At 31.1% G+C, this 20,370-nt stretch overlaps 6 protein-coding genes across 8 annotated transcripts in view; 5 read left to right on the top strand and 1 right to left on the bottom strand.

The window, feature by feature from the left end:
* The first annotated feature begins 3,033 nt into the window (after positions 1-3,033).
* Positions 3,034-4,155, top strand: LOC108561074 (CKLF-like MARVEL transmembrane domain-containing protein 4). Its single transcript, XM_017918848.1, has 3 exons — positions 3,034-3,340; positions 3,692-3,949; positions 4,011-4,155. Exons 1-3 carry the CDS (start codon positions 3,287-3,289, stop codon positions 4,077-4,079), a joined length of 381 nt encoding a protein of 126 aa, XP_017774337.1. The 5' UTR covers positions 3,034-3,286; the 3' UTR covers positions 4,080-4,155.
* A 793-nt stretch (positions 4,156-4,948) lies between these two features.
* LOC108561069 (sodium-coupled monocarboxylate transporter 1-like) lies at positions 4,949-8,310 on the top strand. Of its 2 annotated transcripts, none has more exons than XM_017918843.1 (14): positions 4,949-5,144; positions 5,212-5,469; positions 5,917-6,076; positions 6,148-6,213; positions 6,287-6,338; positions 6,398-6,465; positions 6,555-6,709; positions 6,769-6,909; positions 6,966-7,074; positions 7,145-7,444; positions 7,504-7,590; positions 7,651-7,859; positions 7,915-8,134; positions 8,188-8,310. In XM_017918843.1, the coding sequence occupies exons 2-14, from the start codon at positions 5,213-5,215 to the stop codon at positions 8,248-8,250; spliced, it is 1,887 nt and encodes a 628-aa protein (XP_017774332.1). In that variant the 5' UTR covers positions 4,949-5,144; position 5,212; the 3' UTR covers positions 8,251-8,310. The 2 variants fall into 2 exon arrangements, with proteins under 2 accessions (XP_017774332.1, XP_017774333.1); XM_017918844.1 differs by having other exon boundaries at positions 5,190-5,469.
* Positions 8,311-9,053: 743 nt separating this feature from the next.
* LOC108561067 (mitochondrial glutamate carrier 1-like) lies at positions 9,054-10,247 on the top strand. Its single transcript, XM_017918840.1, has 6 exons — positions 9,054-9,181; positions 9,239-9,388; positions 9,440-9,573; positions 9,621-9,806; positions 9,865-10,021; positions 10,094-10,247. The coding sequence occupies exons 1-6, from the start codon at positions 9,168-9,170 to the stop codon at positions 10,245-10,247; spliced, it is 795 nt and encodes a 264-aa protein (XP_017774329.1). The 5' UTR covers positions 9,054-9,167.
* Positions 10,248-11,355: 1,108 nt separating this feature from the next.
* LOC108561084 (mitochondrial glutamate carrier 1-like) lies at positions 11,356-16,921 on the top strand. Of its 2 annotated transcripts, none has more exons than XM_017918873.1 (8): positions 11,356-11,570; positions 13,848-13,899; positions 14,184-14,318; positions 15,345-15,494; positions 15,552-15,685; positions 15,744-15,929; positions 16,324-16,480; positions 16,547-16,921. In XM_017918873.1, the coding sequence occupies exons 2-8, from the start codon at positions 13,871-13,873 to the stop codon at positions 16,695-16,697; spliced, it is 942 nt and encodes a 313-aa protein (XP_017774362.1). In that variant the 5' UTR covers positions 11,356-11,570; positions 13,848-13,870; the 3' UTR covers positions 16,698-16,921. The 2 variants fall into 2 exon arrangements, with proteins under 2 accessions (XP_017774362.1, XP_017774363.1); XM_017918874.1 differs by lacking the exon at positions 11,356-11,570 and adding an exon at positions 13,707-13,758.
* A 1,085-nt stretch (positions 16,922-18,006) lies between these two features.
* LOC108561081 (sodium-coupled neutral amino acid transporter 1-like) lies at positions 18,007-19,742 on the top strand. The gene is made up of 6 exons (XM_017918871.1): positions 18,007-18,205; positions 18,264-18,497; positions 18,555-18,687; positions 18,738-18,994; positions 19,049-19,255; positions 19,306-19,742. Exons 1-6 carry the CDS (start codon positions 18,055-18,057, stop codon positions 19,719-19,721), a joined length of 1,398 nt encoding a protein of 465 aa, XP_017774360.1. The 5' UTR covers positions 18,007-18,054; the 3' UTR covers positions 19,722-19,742.
* Positions 19,679-20,370, bottom strand: part of LOC108561066 (periostin) — a 5,230-nt gene continuing 4,538 nt past the window's right edge. Inside the window, exons 9-10 of the mRNA XM_017918839.1 lie at positions 20,062-20,362; positions 19,679-19,998 (exon numbers count right to left, since the gene is read on the bottom strand). Of these exons, the coding sequence (XP_017774328.1) occupies positions 19,757-19,998; positions 20,062-20,362 (543 nt within the window). The 3' untranslated portion in view covers positions 19,679-19,756. The remainder of the gene's footprint in view (positions 19,999-20,061; positions 20,363-20,370) is intronic.

Raw genomic sequence — 20,370 nt, 5'->3', positions numbered from 1 at the left:
TATTATTATTATAACTATTACTATATTATAGATAAGTGTTACTGACCAAAAAAAAGAAGAGAATATAATTCAAGGAACTCACAAGAACATCAAATCTTGCACTGTTTTTCTCAAGTCACCTAACAGATCAAGTTATCTGTTAATCAGAACATATGGATACAGGGTGCATCGTTAAATACAGCACATTTTTATTTAATTATTGTCATTAATTACTTAAAAAAAAACTAGTACACATTCAATGTTGATTTTGTGAACAAGCAAAATCTAATATATATTTGTTGTGTTACTCTAAAACATTATATATCCATTATCTATGGCACGGCATAGATAGGACTGGAGTATTTCTTTTGTTTTCTTTGAAAGATATACCGAGTATTATTTTATACAAATATTTACATAAAAAAAAAGTAAATTAACAAATTTTTGTAATATATCACTTTTCTGTAAATATAAATAAGTTGTTGATTTGTTGAATTTGGGAAAATTTTGTACTTGAACCATTGTTGGTTGCAATTTCGATTAGCGACGTATTTTTGAATAAATAAGATATGTATGTGCGCGTTGGCTTCGAAAATAGTGCAATTTTAGATGCGTTAAATTTAGTGGACGTTTCTTTTTGTTTGTTTTTCCTTTAGATAATTGAAGAAAATTTAATTCCATTGTAATGCATTCAAATATTACAGTGTTAATAAATTTTTGTTGTAGCGACCATTCGAGTTCTGAAATGTTGACATTTTCGTGGACTTAACTGGCGTAGATGTAGTTTAATAGATGAAATAGATTTTTAGATTAATTAACAAAAAAAAACTAAAGAAAACAAAAAATAAAGAAATTATTTATTTATTGTAAGAAAATTATATTATATTATATAAATATTGAACGAGAGAAACTTAAATATTTAACAAGAGAAGAAAAAAACTAAAAGTGAGATAATATTGAGACACATATTGTTGTCTACTTATAATTTTGTATAATACGTTTAGATTAATTGTAATTTAACAAAACAAAAATTATATATATATAAATAAATTTAAGCTTAAGTGTTTTTTGCTCAAATGCAAAAGTGTAATAATTTCCTTGACGCCAATGCGATGTTAATTGATTTTTTCTAAAAATCGATGTTAACTCAAAAAAAAATATATAAATTATATATGTATTATAAATATAATGAATGTTTTCTTAGATATTGTTCAAGTTTAGTTAAATTATTGTTTAATAGCGATGCGTGTATTATATAATTTAATATTTATATGTACAGTATAAATATAAAATTTGTGATGACTTGTTTTTTTTGTTTGTTCTCTATTATGAGTATTATGAAAAAAATTATATTATTAAATATATTGCTATTATTAATATTATTATTATTGAAATCACGAAACAAGTGTATAATAAAGACAAAATGAACAAAAAACTAATAGAGATTAATAAAATTACTTAATACTGTAGATATTTAATTTATCTCCCAATATTTATTTAATTATATTTGTATTCAATCGTTGTAAATAAAGGTATTTAAATTTTTTTGGAATCTGCAAATTTATATACTATATTTTTTTTACAATTATTATTATTATTTTTCATAGTTATTAAATACTTAAGCAATCAGTGAAATTTTAGTATATACAAATTTAAATACGATAAACAATTGAAACAGTAAATATATATAATTGTTAATTCAATCGTTTTCCAGTTATTAGCAGTTAAAATTAAAATCTTTTAAAAAGGAGTAATTTCAAACAAAGCAGTAATTTGCAAATAAGATCATAAATAATGTATATGTAAACTAAATATAAGATACCAAAGTATTTTAAGGCAGTTTTTTTTTTAATAATTCCATAAAATTGAATAAATTGTTATTGTATATACAGTGGAACCTCGGATAACGAGTTTAATCCTTTCCAAAATTTCCGGATTTTTACTCGTATAGTGAAATACACGTTTTCTTATATAAACTAATATAAATTACGATAATGCGTTCCTTGCCGGAAAAAAAGTATAATTTGGTCTCGATTTTTAATGATTTTGCTTTTCATATCTATGGTTCTTTTTATTCTTTGGCTTTTTATTCGGAAACATGCAAGTGTTATTAAATTTTGCAACAAAACAAACACAAATAACATGTCTGAACACAAGTTTGGAAATTTTGTGATTATTAACTATACTAAGATGCAACTAGAATGACCACTAACCCTAGGAACTGTTTTCCAATTCACAGACGGTGATGTGAGTTTATATTTGTTTATATTGCTTGTATCAATTCGGGAACTTGGTGGAGGTCTCTTTATACTTATATTTGTTTATTAGCATACATAGTGTGTTTATATATTATTATAATGGTTGGACACAATACAGCAAACACAAATTATATTTGCAAAGTATAATCCGCTTTAAACAAAGATGAAAAAGAAAATTGAAGGTTAATATATTCAAAAATACACATAATTTGTATGCACAAGTTTTAAAAATGATGTAGCAGGCGCGCAATCTAGGACTTCTCTTCTCATTGTCACTCGTTAAGCGAGTCATTTTTATTACAATTAATTTTGCTCGTTGAGCGAGGTTTCACTGTAGTTATATTCAAATCAATTTACCCTTTAAAGAAGTATTGCTTTTGATAAGAACATTGAATGATTAATTATTTATTTGCCTAAAAATATCTAATATTATAATAATAATGAATAGTAAACAAAATTTTCTTAATAATAGTTATTAGAATGTAATGAAATTAGTATATTGTTTTGATGCCGTAGGTAATATAGTTCAATAAGAAATGTCCACTTAACATTCAAATCAGTATCCTGTAATTGCTGTATAAGGAATGCAATGTTTGTTAAACCATCATCCAATTTCGACTTGCTGTGACTTTCTTCATCAGTATATTAAAGTACGCGCACTAGATTTCTATTTAGTATAAAACATTTTCCAATTGAACAAAATAATCGATCAGTTTTACAGTAGCTGCGGTTTCAATTCTCATAGACAACAAATGAGATAATGCGTTAATGAATATACAAATTGGTGACACGAGAAAAATAATAGATAAGTCGATTAGTCACGGCGCCGTATCTAAGGTGTGGACATCAGATAACTTTTAGTATGTTAATAGTATTACCGCTCAGTGTTTCTCAGTAACAAAAATACTGTATTTATCTTTGATAAGATAGCAAATTGTGGCATGCGCCAGTTCTGTTCACGAGGTTACGCACACAATTTTTCGGTGAACACCCAACAACAACTCATTTGTTATATAACTTTAAGGTAGTTTAGACGCGTACATCTGAAAATGGCTATTGACTACATTAAAACCACACCGGGGATTCTGAAAGCCGTCGAAGTGGTAAGTACAAATCGATTAATCTTTTGATTTAATTATTAATTAATAAATCAAAATTAAACGATAAATATATCAAAAATAATTGATTTTTTAAATTACAAAATAAATTATAATACACCTAGCTTTACAGCCTAGATATGTTTCGGAAAAATTGTCCGTAAAGCGAAATTCCGTATAACGAATCAATTATTTTGATATAAACATTTATTTACATTTTTTTACAAAATATTTTGAGCCGTAAATCGAAAAAGTGTCATAATTAAAAAAAACTGTTATAGCGAAATGCCGTATATAGAGCGACAAGGTTTAGATGTACTTTTCATCCGAAATGCTGATGTTCTCTGTTTGTTTAAGGTATTAAACTTCATTGGTTTCGTGTCGGTGGCGGCGACGGGAGTTAGTCCAAGAGGAGATGCTTTTCTGGTTGCATCCGTCGGTGGATTCTTGATCACCGGAATTATGCTCGTTCTCTTCATGCTGGATCTGCATGAAAAGATCCCAATACCGTGGAACAGGGTCGAATTTTTCTTCTGCATCATCTGGGCCGTCTTCTACTTAATCACTGCAGCTTTAGTAATTGATGTGAGAGCAGGTGGTTACATCGCAGGAGGAGTATGTTTTTAATATTGTTTTAACCTTTAGAACCAATATTAATATTTTTTGTTTGTTTCAGTCTTTCGGATTGTTCGCCACCGTCGCCTATTTATTGGATGCCTACGATAAATACAGGAACAGTGCATGAACCTAACTTATTCATTCATTTATTTATATATTGTATTTTGTTTGTATATAGTGTAATTGTAACTTAATAAAATACAAAATAACATTTTCTACTAAATTTTGACAACTACATTTCTTACAACTCATACAAAGTACGCGATACTTGACAAGTTACTTAGAAAGTATTCCTATAAGTATCCAGATTTATAATCGAAAAAAAAACTGCGAAAATAAATATACACATACCTCCGCTTTTAAACATTTTTCTTTAGAATTTTACTAAAAAACAACTTATTTAAGAAAAACATATAAAAACAATCCATTTCTCGAAATTTTTGTGTTTATCTCGAAAAACTATACTCGATAAATAATATTTCCAATTAACTTGTCAACAATTTAAAATTTAACTATAACACAAAGTGCGACGATAGTGAAACAATTATATATTTGAAAAATAGATTTGTCCTAAACAAACTAGACGTATTTTTTCTATTATTAATGATTGTTGAATATTAAATTTGATTTTCTATTCATTTTTGTATTATCATTATAATAAAATATTGATGATATAGTTAAATTAATTTTAGATATTGATAATTCCAATAATTTCTATATTAATTTATTTATTATTGAAATTACTTTTAAGAAAAGTATAGTATTGTCCAACAATGAGAGAACAAATTCATCAATTTAAAAAATATGTAACAATCAATTGCGTTTGTTATCCAACGTGTGGATAATCAAAAAGGCAATCTTGTTGTTAGTGTGCATGTATTTTAGGTGCTGGGGCCAAAGTGAATAATAATACTCGGCTAGTGCATAATTTTGTCGTCGATTTATATTAAGTTTTAAATTGGTTGAACCGCGATATCCGCCTCCGCAATGGCCAGCAGCAGCAATGAATTGAGCGAAACCGTGTGCACGAGTGTCACAGTTTGCTCAAAGACGATTCGGCTATTACCACATGCGGACATAATATGAGAAAGGTTAAAAAGTTCTTGAAGAAGATCCGTGCAAGTTTCATTGCATCCGACCAATTCACAGCCTACATTTTCCGGATTAATTACACGGTCTTGTAGATACGCACGTAAGATGAATGCAGCAATTCTCATTATAAGTGCATAATCTTCAGTTTCGTCTTTGATTTCTTGCAGAATGGCAGAAGTGTTGGAGATAATAACGGGAAGCGAGTATGGTGAGAAGGTCGTTTTGGGGGTTGGCGTTGCCGATATCAGCACGGCAATGCAGAAGTTCGGTTTGTGTGATTACGCGGTTTTCGCGACGATGCTCTCGATTTGCATCGTTATTGGCATCTACTTCGCTATAATAGGACGAAAATGCAATACTCAGGAATATTTGGTCGGAAGTCGAAAAATGAATGCGTTCCCAATCTCGTTGTCACTAATCGCAAGGTAAATTATACAATTACATACAAAACACAACACAATTGGTCTTAAATCGTAGTGGATTTAGATTAAACTTTCTGTACTATCTATATTAAAATAACCCATGACAAAATCAACAACAAAATTGTGCCTTTATGTTAATTCGAAAAGTGCTGTTTTTCTAAATTTAAGTACTCATTTATGCTTAATTTGTCGTCCAATATTTATCTACAAATGATCTTATTAAAATCAATTTAATTATTACATCTTGATAAAACTTTTGATGATTTCATCAACCGATTGTTTATCAAATAATAAATGACTCATTTTACATAGTTATGATATAACTAATACAAATTCTTTATTTCTTTTAATATGTAATTTCCTAAGCTGAAATGTATATGTTTCAAATAAACTTTCAAAGTTAGTATTCAGTAAAACGTAAAACGCAATAAATAATAAATTTAATTACAGCTACATAAGTGGAATTTCATTGCTCGGTATACCAACGGAGATTTATGTGTATGGGATCCAATACATTTACATCGGTTTCGCAATTATCATAATGGCAATTATTGCCCAAAATATATATCTGCCGGTGTTTCATAATCTGCAAATAACTTCAACGTACGAGGTAAAATACAAATAATAAATATCGATTGTTGATCGAAAATAAAACATATTTTATGCATTGTTCAATTTCAGTATTTGGAAAGGAGATTCGATAAACGAGTGCGATTATTTGGTTCGGTTTTATTCATAATAGGATTGGTGAGTAAACTCATTTTTAATTCTTTTAGGTACATTACGGTTGCATAATAATTTTGTACTTGTTTCGTTGCAGATCGTTTGGTTGCCTGTAGTCATTTATGTTCCCGCTTTAGCTTTTAATCAAGGTATAAAGATAACATTAATTTACATTGAGAAATATTACATTTATTGGAATTTGTTACAGTTACTGGCGTTAACGTACATCTCATAACACCTGCTGTTTGCATTACATGCATATTTTATACAACTATAGTATGTAAAATTTTATTTAAATATACATATAATCTTGTCTTTCTATTTTTCAAAACTTATTAATTTCTTAACTAAATGAATTTAATCAGGGAGGATTGAAAGCTGTAGTTTGGACAGATGTGGTTCAAACATTGATTATGGTAGGTGCCATGATACTGGTAATTGTCAAAGGTACAATAGACGTTGGAGGATTTGAAAATGTTTGGAAGAGGAACTGGAACAGCGACAGGATTGAAATGCCCAAGTAATAAATTTGTGTAATTAAATTGCGTTTTATACAGAAATTGAATTTACATATTGCAGTTTCGATTTGAATCCACTTACAAGACACACGTTTTGGACGTTAGTTGTTGGAGGTTCCTTCTATCTGATCCAATCATGTATAGTCAACCAAAACATGCTTCAACGTTATTTAGCTTTGACCAACATTAAACATGTGAACAGGTGATCTTAGTAACAAATCGAAATTGTAATATTTTAATGTTAATTTTAACTTTCAGATCTCTTTGGTTATTTGTTTTCGGCCTCTTCGTCTTCATTGGTTTAGGAGCTTACAGCGGAATGGTTATATACGCAACATTTTACAAATGCGATCCGCTGACTACAAAGGTATCAATCAGAATTGTTATTACTACAAACAAATCAAATTTATTGAAAATTCTGTAAATTAATATTACAGTTGGCTAGAGAGAAAGATCAACTTCTTCCGCTTCTTGTTATGGAAGTACTCGGTGACTATCCTGGATTACCTGGCTTATTTATAGCAGGTATTTTCAGCGCCGCTTTGAGTTCTCTATCGACGGGTCTGAATTCGATGGCCGCAGTTATTTTAGAAGATTTTGGTGGATACTGCATGAAATCACATGGCGAAATCGCCGAGAAGCATAAGCAGATCATAATGAGAATGAGCGTCATTACATTTGGCGTGATTTGCGTGATCCTAGTTTTCATAGTTGAAAGACTAGGACCCGTTTTGCAGGTATTACTAACAGAATAGTGGGTAAATTGTAATGTGCAAGCTATATGTAATTGTTGTAGATGACTGCTAGTATTAGCGCTATATCGGCAGGGCCGTGTCTGAGTTTATTTACAATGGGGATGTTATTGCCTTGGATCAATGGGAAGGTAATTTATTTACTTAAATGCGAATGTATATTATATTAATGTTTGCCCATATTCATTTAGGCTGCCCTAACTGGAGGTATTACAGGGTTAGGTTTAATGGCCTGGATCTGTTTAAGTGCTCAAGCTTCGATAGCTTCTGGCGATTTATTGTTCGCAGAAAAACCAGTTACCACCGAGGGTTGCCATTATACTTTTACACCGAAATTGTCGCCAGCTTTGAGTTTAAAACTGCACCCCACAACAAACAACAGCGATGATTTACACACAAAGTATTTAAATGTTTACTGTAAACATATGCAACATATTAAACAATTCACATTTTAGTGAGATTTTCGTGTTATATCGAATGTCCTACTTGTGGTACACGCTCATGGGTTGCTTAATTTCCATCGTTGTTGCTCTGATCGTAACATTTTTAACCAAACCTTTGGATCCGCACGATTTGGATATGGATCTGTTTGCGCCGTGCGTGAGGAAATTAATTAAACCTCGGAAATACCCGAATCAACCGTCTTCCGACGAAATTATTTTTGCGTATGAAAAAGTAATAGTTTTGCAATATTATTTCTGTATGTTATTAACGTTAATTAATTTCAGGAAAACGACCAATGCTCAATTAGTACAGCGCATAATCAACTTCCTAATACCAATCAAGTATAAAGTAATTTGTGTTTTAGAATAAAGGACTAAAAGACTGATGTCAATAACTCTTTATTGCATGTGTAACTATTAAAATAGAATTTGTTAAAAAAATATATTTGTATTAGTTTTACTGTAATTAAAATGTTTTGTTTAGTTTTAATAAATAAATTTATTATTCAGCAAAATTTATAAAATTTATTTTACCAGAGACAAAAATCCTTTCAACTTATATTTTAAACTTTTAGAAGTTTTCAACAAATAAAATAAATAAGTTATAAAAGATATACACTATTATTATCATCAAATTATATAGACCTTGTCCTTGTCGTGATAAATCATTTACAACTTAAATATACAATTGTCCAATCTGATTTTGATATCGCATCACATCCTTAGTTACGTAAATCTAACAAGGAGCAATTTTGTCAGCATATCATTACTCAATTGAAACTACTTCTTACAATTTTAATGAATAGGGTCAAGTTTATATAAATTTACTGTAACATTTTAATTCTAATACATCAAAATATAGATATTAAAATAGGAATTAGGATATATTAGTTATTAGATTTTTTTTATTAACTTCATTTTCAAGTTAATATAAATTATCAATGTAGTTGCAAATACATATACTAATAAATAATGTGAAAAATTGTATGCCTAAAATGAGTGTCATTTGGTAATGTTTCAATCATTTTGACGTTTTGGTATTAATATTTGATATTATATATAGACAAATCAGAAGTTATGGGAGATTTTTCGTAAGTTGTAAATAAATTATTAAAGATTTGTAGTGCGTTACGTTTGCTTAAAGGGTAATACCAAAAGTTGTGAATGGAGGAATCGCAGGAATCATCGGAGTTTCGTGCGTGTTTCCCCTAGATTTGGTCAAGACTCGACTACAAAATCAACAAATCGGCCCAAATGGAGAGAAAATGTACAGCTCTATGTAAACAGAATTAAATAAGTAATGAACATTCAAAAACTTATAAACAGTTAATGTTAGGTTTGATTGCTTCAAGAAGACTTACCGAGCCGAAGGATACTTTGGTATGTATCGAGGAGCATCGGTCAATATTTTATTGGTGACGCCCGAAAAGGCTATAAAATTAGCAGCGAACGACTTCTTCAGATACCATTTCAGAACTGGTGATCCGTAAGTGAAATGTAATGTTTTAATGACTATTATGTTATGAAAAAAATGTAGACGTTTACCAGTCACGAGACAAATGGCTGCAGGTGCGATGGCAGGTATTTGCCAAATAGTCATTACAACTCCAATGGAATTGCTGAAAATCCAGATGCAAGATGCTGGAAGAGTTGCGGCAGCTGCAAAGCTAGGTAACATTGATAAAATGAGATGTTATGATTCTACCAAAACTTTATAGCCGGAAAGACTGTAGTAAGGAAGTCTGCCACTCAGCTGACTTTGGACATGATCAGAGAGAGGGGTTTCTTTTCGCTGTACAAGGGATTGTCCCCCACGTTGTTGAGAGATGTTCTCTTTTCGATTATTTATTTCCCGCTGTTCGCCACTTTGAACGAGATGGGACCGAGGAGGAGTGATGGAAGTGGTAAATTTTAAAAATCGTTTACCATAAAATTTGCGCTCACAATTTTTTTATCGACAAGGTGACGCTGTGTTTTGGTGGTCGTTTGTGTCTGGATGCGGCGGTGGTTCTACTGCTGCTCTAACTGTTACCCCTGTGGATGTTGTCAAGACTCGAGTGCAAGCTCTAACCAAGGCCGAAGGCGAACGAAAGTGTTCGGGGATGTTTGATTGTGCTAGGTAATCCATACTGTAGTAGCTCTCATGAATGAATCTTTCACTGTTGATTTTAATCTATTTTTATGATTGAAGCCAAATTCTTAAGTACGAAGGGTTAGCTGCGTTTTTCAAAGGCGGCGCCTGCAGAATGATTGTTGTCGCTCCACTATTTGGCATCGCTCAGAGTGTATACTACATGGGAGTAGCAGAAATGCTTCTAGGATATGAATACAAACATGTAAAATAAACCATTATTTACTAATAAACAATCATAAATCTCCTTATAATCAATATTAACTACATGATTTTATAAGATATTATACATATTCATGCCACATTTGTAATAAATAAAAAATGTTATTTTTCCATTAGTTTTCTGAAATGCATAAAAATAACTATACAGAGAGAACAACAAGTAAAGAGAGAAAATAAGTTTATATTAAATAGAGTCCATATTATTTTGTTATTTTTGATCAAATTATCCATTTTTAATGCAAATTCTGAAAGGACACAAAATGGACAAAAATTTACAAAAAAAAATATTTGCATTTTAGATTAATTAAAATAGATTTTAGAGTTAAACACATAATATTTTAACAAAGTCAGTTATTTAAAAATAAAATGGTAGCTAGATTTATAATGAAAAATGCTAACAGTAAGATAATATGAAGACCTTTGAACAGGAAATATTAAGATAGTTTTGATAATAATCTGCTAATTAATCGAATGGATTAACATTATTAACGGTTTATGGTCATTCTTTCTTTAATTATATTTTATAGAAATAATACAATATATTTATAGTTAACAATAAAACTAAATCAGTTGTTCAATAACAAAATCATGATAAAATAATCAATATTAATAAAATTTAAGAAAAATTTATAAATATTTATTTCATTCGTTCATTCATAAATAACTCATTTTGCTTTAACATAATGTTTATAATTTAATAAGTTTGTTAGTATGAAGATATATAATGTGAATAATTGCTTAAATATTATTTAAAGAAACATTATTTTGATGTAACCTTGTCCAATTGCATTTAATTACAGTAATTTATAAGTTGATTAGGTATTTAAAAAAATGTAACAGTAGCACTTAAAAATGAAATGTTTATGTGACATATGGTAAGTGTTAGCACGTTCTAAATGCCATCACAAAGGAAATGCAAATTTTTATTGAATTGTGTGTAAAATTGTATAAGTATATGCGTGTAAATTGATGAATGGGAAGAATATTTTTGACCTAAATAAATTTGGGCGTCGGTTCGTGGGGCCAGCAATAACTGGCGCATTCTGTGAATCGATAGCTAAACCCAAGTAGCCACGACTTTACCCATTTCGATCAGCTGCTGAGGCAGCAATACCACGGAAAAAGTCAGTCGGTGTTCGTACCTCGTTGCTTTACGTTCGAAGCCCCATTTCTCCCGGGGAAATTTGTCATTGAAAGTCCGCAAAAAGTATCAATTATTAGGAAATAGTAATTGGCCGGTAGCTTGAACGACCTACCGAACAATACTCCAAAAAAAACCCTCTCAGTATTCTTCACATATCAAAGAATTTGCCAGGTAAGTTCCTTTAGGGCAAAATCATATTTCGCCTGAGAAATCGATAATTTGGAACTTGCCAAATAACGTAATTAAAATGCAGGTAGAGTATTAAAACTATGAAGCTCATAAATGTTGCCGGTTATCCTTGAAAGAGATGCAACAAAAAAATGAAGTTCATTGATTTTAAAGCCGGTTTCGTGAGCATTGATGTAGTTAGATAATCCATATTATGCATTCATGTCCTTTATGAATTGCAAACGTTCTCCCAGTCTGCTGGTAATTTATTTAAATGATTACCATTTTTCATATCTTTTTATATTCAAATCTATGATTACAATTTTAGATTTTGTAGACTACTTAGAAGAGCGTTACTCGTGATAAGATAATTTCCAGAATATATAGTTATAAATAGCAACTGATCAACATCTAATCTCTATCAAAGTAAATTGACCTTCCTCTGCCAATTGCTCTTTCTTCCCGGATCGATGGACCTCAGAAATCTGCAACGCTAGAAAAATTTTCCTTAAAATATTCACACTCATGTTTATACTTAAATAATCTCGCCACGATATGTTATCATCCACTAAGGTACTTATAGTTAAACTGTTTGAACTACTGATATGTACAATATAAAGGTGAACTCCCGAAATATTAAGAAACTAAATTATCCAATTTAAATTTCTTACTTATTATAAATATGAAACGTTGACCTGATGTTGGGTTTTCCGCACGATCGTACAACATTATTTAGACTTTGACCAAAAACATCTTTAAAGAGAATTCAGTTTAAAAAGTGCATTGTGTTTATCCAGCTCAGGAAATTTCAAAACAACAAACGGCGCATTTCTAATGTTGTTATTTATAGTTAAGTGCGTGCAAAAAAACATGCTTTACAATATAAATCAGAGTTTTCGTATCGCGCCAATGCTGCGAAGCCAAGATTTTTTTTGTCAACAAAACAACGTAACATGAAATGCTTCTGCTCCAATTTTTTTTAGAATTGCATTTAAATGATGGCTTTTATTTTGTAAATAATAACACGCTAGAAATATTCATGTTTATCCCAAATTCAAACGCGTAATATTTTTATAATCTTATTTATATACAGTTTTATGATGATTGAATGAAGATCTTTTTTTTATTTAAATATAATTAATATAATTGTCGTTTTTACTTTTATGGAGCTTTGTTGGAAGAATTTTACGTGTTATTTTACGATCTTATTTTGCTGGAATTCATCAGTAATGTAAAAGGAATCTTATATATTTAGTGAAATATTAAAAGTTCGTTATTGGAATTACAATAATTAAATAATGAAACCGTAATTTCGTTCATCATTTAAAAAAGAAGCAACTTTCTATTTTTACCTGTACACATTTAACTTGTATTAAGATCGATGCGAATGTAATATGCGTTTAATTGATTTTGACATGGATATTGTCAAGTTGACAAAAGCAATTATTGCTCATATTTGTTAATCATTAGCATCAAATATGAGCGAATCACTCTCGCGGAAAATACAAATTTCAGTTATTTGTAGCGAGAATATCCAGTTGGAATTAGTAGCAAGTAAGATCTGAAATAAGCTTTTTATATAGTTGTGGGCGGTGGGATTCAAGGTTAAGTCTAGAATCACAGTAAAATCATTATAACGGAAGCATTATTTAAATTTCTGCATATTTTTGTATCTGTTTCGTTTACAAAAAGTACTATTGATTTTCTTCGTTCCCCGGATCGGAGGGGTTGCTTCTATTGAATCATTAAGTTGTTTTTCAAGATATGGAAGCAGTGCTTTCATAACAATACATTCAAATCGGATAAGTTTTAAAAGTTTTTTTTTATATCTGTTACTTAATTTTATTATAATGAGAATGGTGTTAACATTTAATTAGTTCTAAGTTGAGTTACGAATCATTGTTAATTCAAAGATGAAAATACTGGGTTTATTGAATCAGTACAATTTGTACCTCTCAGAAGATTTTTAAATCCCTCGCTAGGATATGCCTAATATACAGATTATATTTTCGAGTATTTTTGATTTAAAGCCCTCAATCTTTATGATTACGATCAGTGCATACAATATGAAATGTTATCCGTTGATAAAATTGTTGCTATACTCGCTGTAGTATATTGCCAAGGACGTTGGGAGCAAATTCAGTTGCTCAGTGGATACACTACATAAAGAGCGTACGGTCTTTATTAACTGGTAAATGGAATATTCAGCGCTCATTTTTTTTTGTCATTCCATTATTTAATTGATAGTAATTCATTGTAAGGCAAATTTATTGGTTGCAGATTGATATCACCTTCACACACCAATGACTGACTCGGCGAAAAATCAATTTTCGTAAGTACTTTTATTTACTCATTCATATGTATATATTGCATACTGTTCAACATTTGATTATTGTGTTTGTAACACTTAAAGAAATTTATAGAATTTAATATTTTGTTACGTTTTTTTTAAGGATCTTTGCATGCGTTGATTGTGTAATCGATACAGTAGCGTGCTGAGGATTTGTTTGTACATGTTTCTAATTGATGGAATACTGTTTTGTATATATGATTAATCTGTTTGCTACAAGTTGTGCTTGTTAAAAGATACATAAAAATATGATGTATTGTTTTCAGTTTGATTCCAAAGATTGTCAATGGCGGAATCGCAGGTATCATCGGTGTCTCCTGCGTGTTCCCACTGGATTTGGTCAAAACCAGGCTTCAGAATCAGCAGATCGGACCAAATGGCGAACGAATGTACAAATCTATGTAAGTGCTTCTCTTCTAAAAATATGTATTCCCAAAGAAAGCCGGTATTTTGGCAAAAAGCTGAATATCTTCATTTAAATTTAATCCATTGTCACGTGGAGCCAACGGCTCAGTTCGTTATGCCTCCACGACTTTGCACTATATTTAAACGCCTAACAACAACTGTGAGTGAATTTCGGTTTTTTTTTTAAGAATTTATTTTTGCCTTCCATCATGACTCTTCTCTTCTCGAGACCTGTTGAATTGATCTGACCCGTTGTTACGTAAATTCTAACGTGTCACAGAAACACGCGCTTCCTGGCCATTCGACGAATCTCCGCAATTATTGGAACGAGGCCAATAGGCATACTTTCATTGCTGTCTGGAATTGTTTAGATCCAATTGACACACGCACATTTATATCTTTCATCTCGTCATATATAAATACCAATATTTACTTGTTTTGTCTCAATTTATGTCGCAGAGGTATACTTTATGGATTGATCGTCAATTTCATTTGATTCCAATGATATATATCCACTGAGTCATATTATTATTTTATTTTTCAAGAAAATACCGGAAATATATTTATATTTAGCAAGAAGTAAATTTATACAGCACGCAAATGCAGACTATATTTAAAATACTTTACATTTGAAACTTAACCTTCGTAGAAAAAAAGAAAATATGCAATGTATGCAAAATATTTATAAACTATCGTTGTACATACTTTTAACTAATAAATAATAGCGTATTTCTGTGCATATAATAATTACATCTATGTCTCAAGGGGGCAATATTAATATTTCATTAAACAGTTAGTAATACTGAAGAATTCTCATATGATTATTTCAAATATGGTATTTAATTAATTTAGTTTATTATTAATTAGAAAATGTTACTTAATCTTGTAATTTACGTCTGTTTCTATAATTCCATTGACTCGATTCATTAACCGTGCAATGTAGATTTCTAATGGAAATATTTATTTTTATACTTATCGTTCGTTCGTATAGTTAGTGTAGAAATAAAATGTGTTTGCCTTAGGTTGGATTGTTTCAAGAAAACCTACAAAGCGGAGGGATATTTTGGAATGTACCGAGGATCGGCCGTGAACATTTTACTGATTACACCTGAAAAGGCCATAAAATTGGCTGCAAACGACTTCTTCAGATACCATTTAAGAACCAAAGATGCGTAAGTTTTCGTCTTTGGTAATAATTAATAAACTAACTATTAAGATATTGTTTGCAGAGCACTTCCTGTGTTTCGACAAATGGCTGCCGGTGGTTTGGCCGGTCTTTGCCAGATTGTTGTCACAACCCCTATGGAATTGCTGAAAATTCAAATGCAAGACGCAGGTCGCGTTGCCGCTGCAGCCAAAGCTGGTACGTATCTACTAATCACTTATTATTGACTCGACTTAACAGTTTTTTTATTGTTAAGTCGGCAAAACCGTACCGAAGACTTCCGCTACGAAATTGACAATGGAATTGCTGAAGAAACACGGAATTCTTGGATTATATAAAGGCACTGCTGCGACGATGCTGAGGGATGTCAGTTTCTCGGTTATCTATTTCCCACTTTTCGCTACTCTAAATGACTTAGGACCTAGAAAGGACGATGGATCAGGTAAACTATATAACATTTCTTTAAAATAACTTAAATTGCAACTATACGTCAATCGAAAAGCAGAGCTGTAAACGTTTGCTATAAAAAATAACTTTATCGTGTTTTTCTCCGATAATAAAATCGAATAAAATAAATAAAACTTGTGTAACAAGGTACAATGGAGCATTTATAACATTACATAACAATTTATCGATTTTTTCAATGCAAATATTATATTACGTCGCAATATTTATTATAATAATTATATTCTTACATAATTAATTATTATTTTGTTTAAGAATTTCAAATGCGATTTTAAATTTCACACAACATGACACGAATTATACATATACGCTACGAATTATACACATAAAGTATAATCTTATTTGTTATTAAATGTTACAATTTTGTGTAGGTGAGGCTGTATTCTGGTGCTCATTTTTGTCGGGATGCGTGGCGGGATCGACAGCAGCCCTTTTCGTCAACCCATTCGATGTGGTGAAAACTCGTTTGCAAGCACTTACAAAGGCAGAAGGTGAAAGGACGTACACCGGAATTATGGATTGCGCCATGTGAGTTCCAGACACACTCTAATCTTTTCTAGTTGCAACAATAAATCCATGTCTTTTATTTTTCAGGAAAACGCTGAAGTATGAAGGACCTAAAGCCTTCTTCAAGGGTGGAGCCTGCCGTATGATCGTGATCGCTCCGCTCTTCGGAATCGCACAAACAGTATATTACTTAGGCGTGGCCGAATACCTCTTAGGCTACAATAAAATGAAGGTGTGAATCAATGAAATATTCCAACTGAATGTACACAAACGTTTACCCCTCTCAGATTTATATATATAAAAATGAAAAAGAATATAATCAAAATTACGAAGAAAAAAAAAACGCCCCTTTAGCGAAAGCAATTAATTAAGTAATAATTTTTGTTATTATTTATTTTAAGCCTAACAAAACAAACAGTTGTATACTGCCTTCAGAACATTTCATTAATTATCTTATATTTTATTAGATAATATATATAACAGATATTATATTAATTATTTTACATAGTGTGAATTTTATGTATTATAAAATGTTTCAATTCAAATTGGAAATTTTTATAATTTGAATTCAGTTTTTTTTTGTTTCGTTCTTGTGATAGATATTGTTATGACTTTGTTAAAATTTTAGACGTATATATATTTTATTTTTCATTTGGAAATACCGCTTGCTCTTTATTTATTACATTCTGATTTTAACGACTTATGTTCTTATTATTTGTACATTTTATTTCTTTCGATTACAATTTTTTTTAATAAAATTTTTATTTTCGACAATAGAATTCCTGTATTATCGAATTACTTTTCTAGGTGAATATGTGTGTTAGGTAACAAAACTGAACGTTAAAAGAAGGAGAAACTTAGAAATTGTAAAATCGATGTTGTCTATTTTTTCATACGAGCACGTTTCTTGCGCATTAATTTTTAGAACATTCTCTAGTCAGAATACTGTACGTACAACGAGACGATCGGCTGCTGCTTTGTATTTTTGTTTTCTCGTATAGGAAGTAACGCAGACTTGATGAAATGACAATACTATATTAAAATGAAAAAAATAATATATTGAGTGTGGTAATTGTGATGATCGGAGATTAAATGGAAAGAAAAAAAAAGTGTTTAGATGTATATAAGATGTCAATTGTTGAATGTCTATTATAAGTTTAAATGAAAGATATAAGAATGATGTTATGCTACCTAAGTATTTGTTGTTTTTTGCATATTAACTGTTGATTTCAATGTGCAATTATTATGAAATGAGTGTCTTCCTAATTTAAGATAATTCGGCTTCAAATCGAACCTCGTACTAATCCCATTTGTAGTTGATCAAAAATTATGATGAAACACAATATCCAAATAAATATATATGTGGTGTTAATTGAAGTCTTTTTTATTTTTGCTCTCTCAGATGCAAATATATAATAGTAAATATTGTATAACTTATTTTGTACAACATGATTTGGTTCAGTCTACTTCGCGTGAAATTCGATAGTGTATTGGAAATTGAAGCCAAGCAAATATATATTGCTTTAGTATCCAAGCGTATGCTCTTGCTTATTGCGACAGTTTCAATTCCCAATAAAGTATATGCAACGTTAAATATGATAACTGAACGAACATTGTTACTGGCTCAATCGCCAAATCCTCGAAATTTTACAAAAGGATTATCAGTGGTTTTGGCTGCTGTTTGCATCGTCGATGTGTTTGGCGTGTTTCCAATAATTTCATTACCGAAGAGCATTATTGATTGCGGTAAGTAAATTAATTAAAGCAGCTAGGAAAATAAATATATGAAATTCATTTGTTTTAGGATATTATGGTATTGCTGTGGTCATCTCAATTTGCAGTATGCAAATTTACACCGCAATTTTACTGGGAAAATGCTGGTTAATTGCGGAACGAATAGATCCGGAGATTCATAGTAAAAATCGCTACCCGTATTCCGCTTTAGCCGATTTGGCTTTTGGACCTAGCTTTAGAAAATTTGTTACGTTTCTGGTAGATATAACAATCTTCGGTGGCGGAATTCCTAATTTGATAGTTGGTAAGTGCTTATAAAAAATTACAAATGATAGAAGTTTTTATTGAGATTTTTTTTCAGCATCGCAGAATCTGCAATTGTTGGGGCTAAGATTATCAGAAAATTCGTTTGATTTATCCTCTTGCTATTGGATTATCATCCTCGGTCTAATATTGTGCCCGTTGCTATGGATGGGAAGTCCTAAAGATATGAAGTAAATACTCTTACACCTATTAAATTGTAAATTAAAATTTATAATCGCAGATTAATATGCACTATATCAGTATGCATGGTGACAGCAGTATTCTTATTAGTTTTGGGTTGCATTTTATTCGATTTCGATGGAAAACAGCCCAAAACTGATCAAGCAACAATGGATGAAACAATTTCATTTAAACGTATCATCGCAGCGTATGGGATTTTAGCTTTTCAATTCGATATTCATCCATCGATTCTCACGATACAACTGGACATGAAGAATAAATCGAAGATTACTTCAGCAGTGATTTTAGGATTTGGAAGTTTGTGTGATTTAAGTGTTAATTGATGCTTTTTTTATTGGAGATTTTTTTTAGTTTCAGTCGGAATGTTTTCATTGACTGTTATTAGCTGCGCTTTTCGTTATGGAAATTCCACGCAAAGAAGTTTATTAGGAACACTGCCTTCATCAATATTCTTACATGTTGCAGCGTTACTTGTGGCCATTCAACTTTGTCTAACGTCGGCGGTAAGCAACAATGCTTTGTATCAACATATGGAAGATTGTTTGGGAATTGCTAGAGGTAAATTTATAGATTGTTCTTAATCGGTTTTAATTGGTATTTACACATAGATTTTAACCATCGCCGTTGTTTGTTGAGGACTTCCCTATGTTTGTTAGCAATATTTTTGGCGGAAGCAGTTCCTAGATTGGACATAGCCATGTCTTTGATTGGGGGAACATTGGTGGGACCTCTGGTATTCATTATACCTCCTCTAATTTATTTAAAGATAACTGCAATGAAGAGAGATTTAAAAAAGGATGTACAGCTGCAACAGATGTATCAAGCTACAAGAACGGAATTGGCAAAGGATAAAGAATCTGAAGGAAAAACAGAAAGTCAATCAAAAACCGAATTATTTTTATGTATTTTTATTATGTTATTCGGATTTGTCAGCACCTTCGGTACGAGTTATATAAATATAATAAACACAATCGATTACGCAAGATTCACTGAGCCTTGCTTATATAATTTAACACTTAATTAATATTGATTCAGTTCTCGTTAAAATTCGTTCTTAATTTATAAGTTAAAGAAGTAGGATCCCAACGTTGCGTGCGAGTAACGTTGCGGATACAAAACGGCATTGATGGTCTGCACCACGCCGTTCACAGCCAGATCATCGCATTTCTTCACGAAACCTCTGCTGCCGATGCGAATATGGTTTCCGTTGTTGCTGATCTTCTGCTGAGATGAACCCAAAGTCGGCACGAACGAATTGAATCCTAAATGCGGGAAACCGATTCCGTCACAGCAAAGAACCTCTGTAAAAACAAAGCGTCATTAGTGCAATTGTTGTGATTAATATTTTTTTAAATTAAATGTACCAGTCAAAATGTGATCTTTCATAATTTGAACAGCCTTCTGTTGATCTTCCAACAAAGTGGTCATATCCGCTTTGGCGATGCTTTCGAAAGCGCTATCGTCAGGTGCCACCAATGTGATGGATCTGTTGGTGTCCGAAAGAATTTCCTCGATTTCGGTTCCGTTAATTATGGATAAAAGATGCGAGTAGTTTCCATCGTCTTTCAGGATTTCCAAAATGGTTTTCGTGGCCGGTACCAGCGGTCTCTTGACTTCGTGGATCACCGAGCTGCAGGATTCGATGCTGTTCAAGCGTACGCGAGCGCAATTAG

Source organism: Nicrophorus vespilloides, unplaced genomic scaffold, assembly GCF_001412225.1.
Source record: "Nicrophorus vespilloides isolate i.1.1-1 unplaced genomic scaffold, Nicve_v1.0, whole genome shotgun sequence".
In the NCBI taxonomy this organism is placed as follows: Eukaryota; Metazoa; Arthropoda; class Insecta; order Coleoptera; family Silphidae; genus Nicrophorus; species Nicrophorus vespilloides.
The sequence above is the reverse complement of the archived record's forward strand: the minus strand, read 5'-3'. Positions and strand labels throughout refer to the sequence as shown.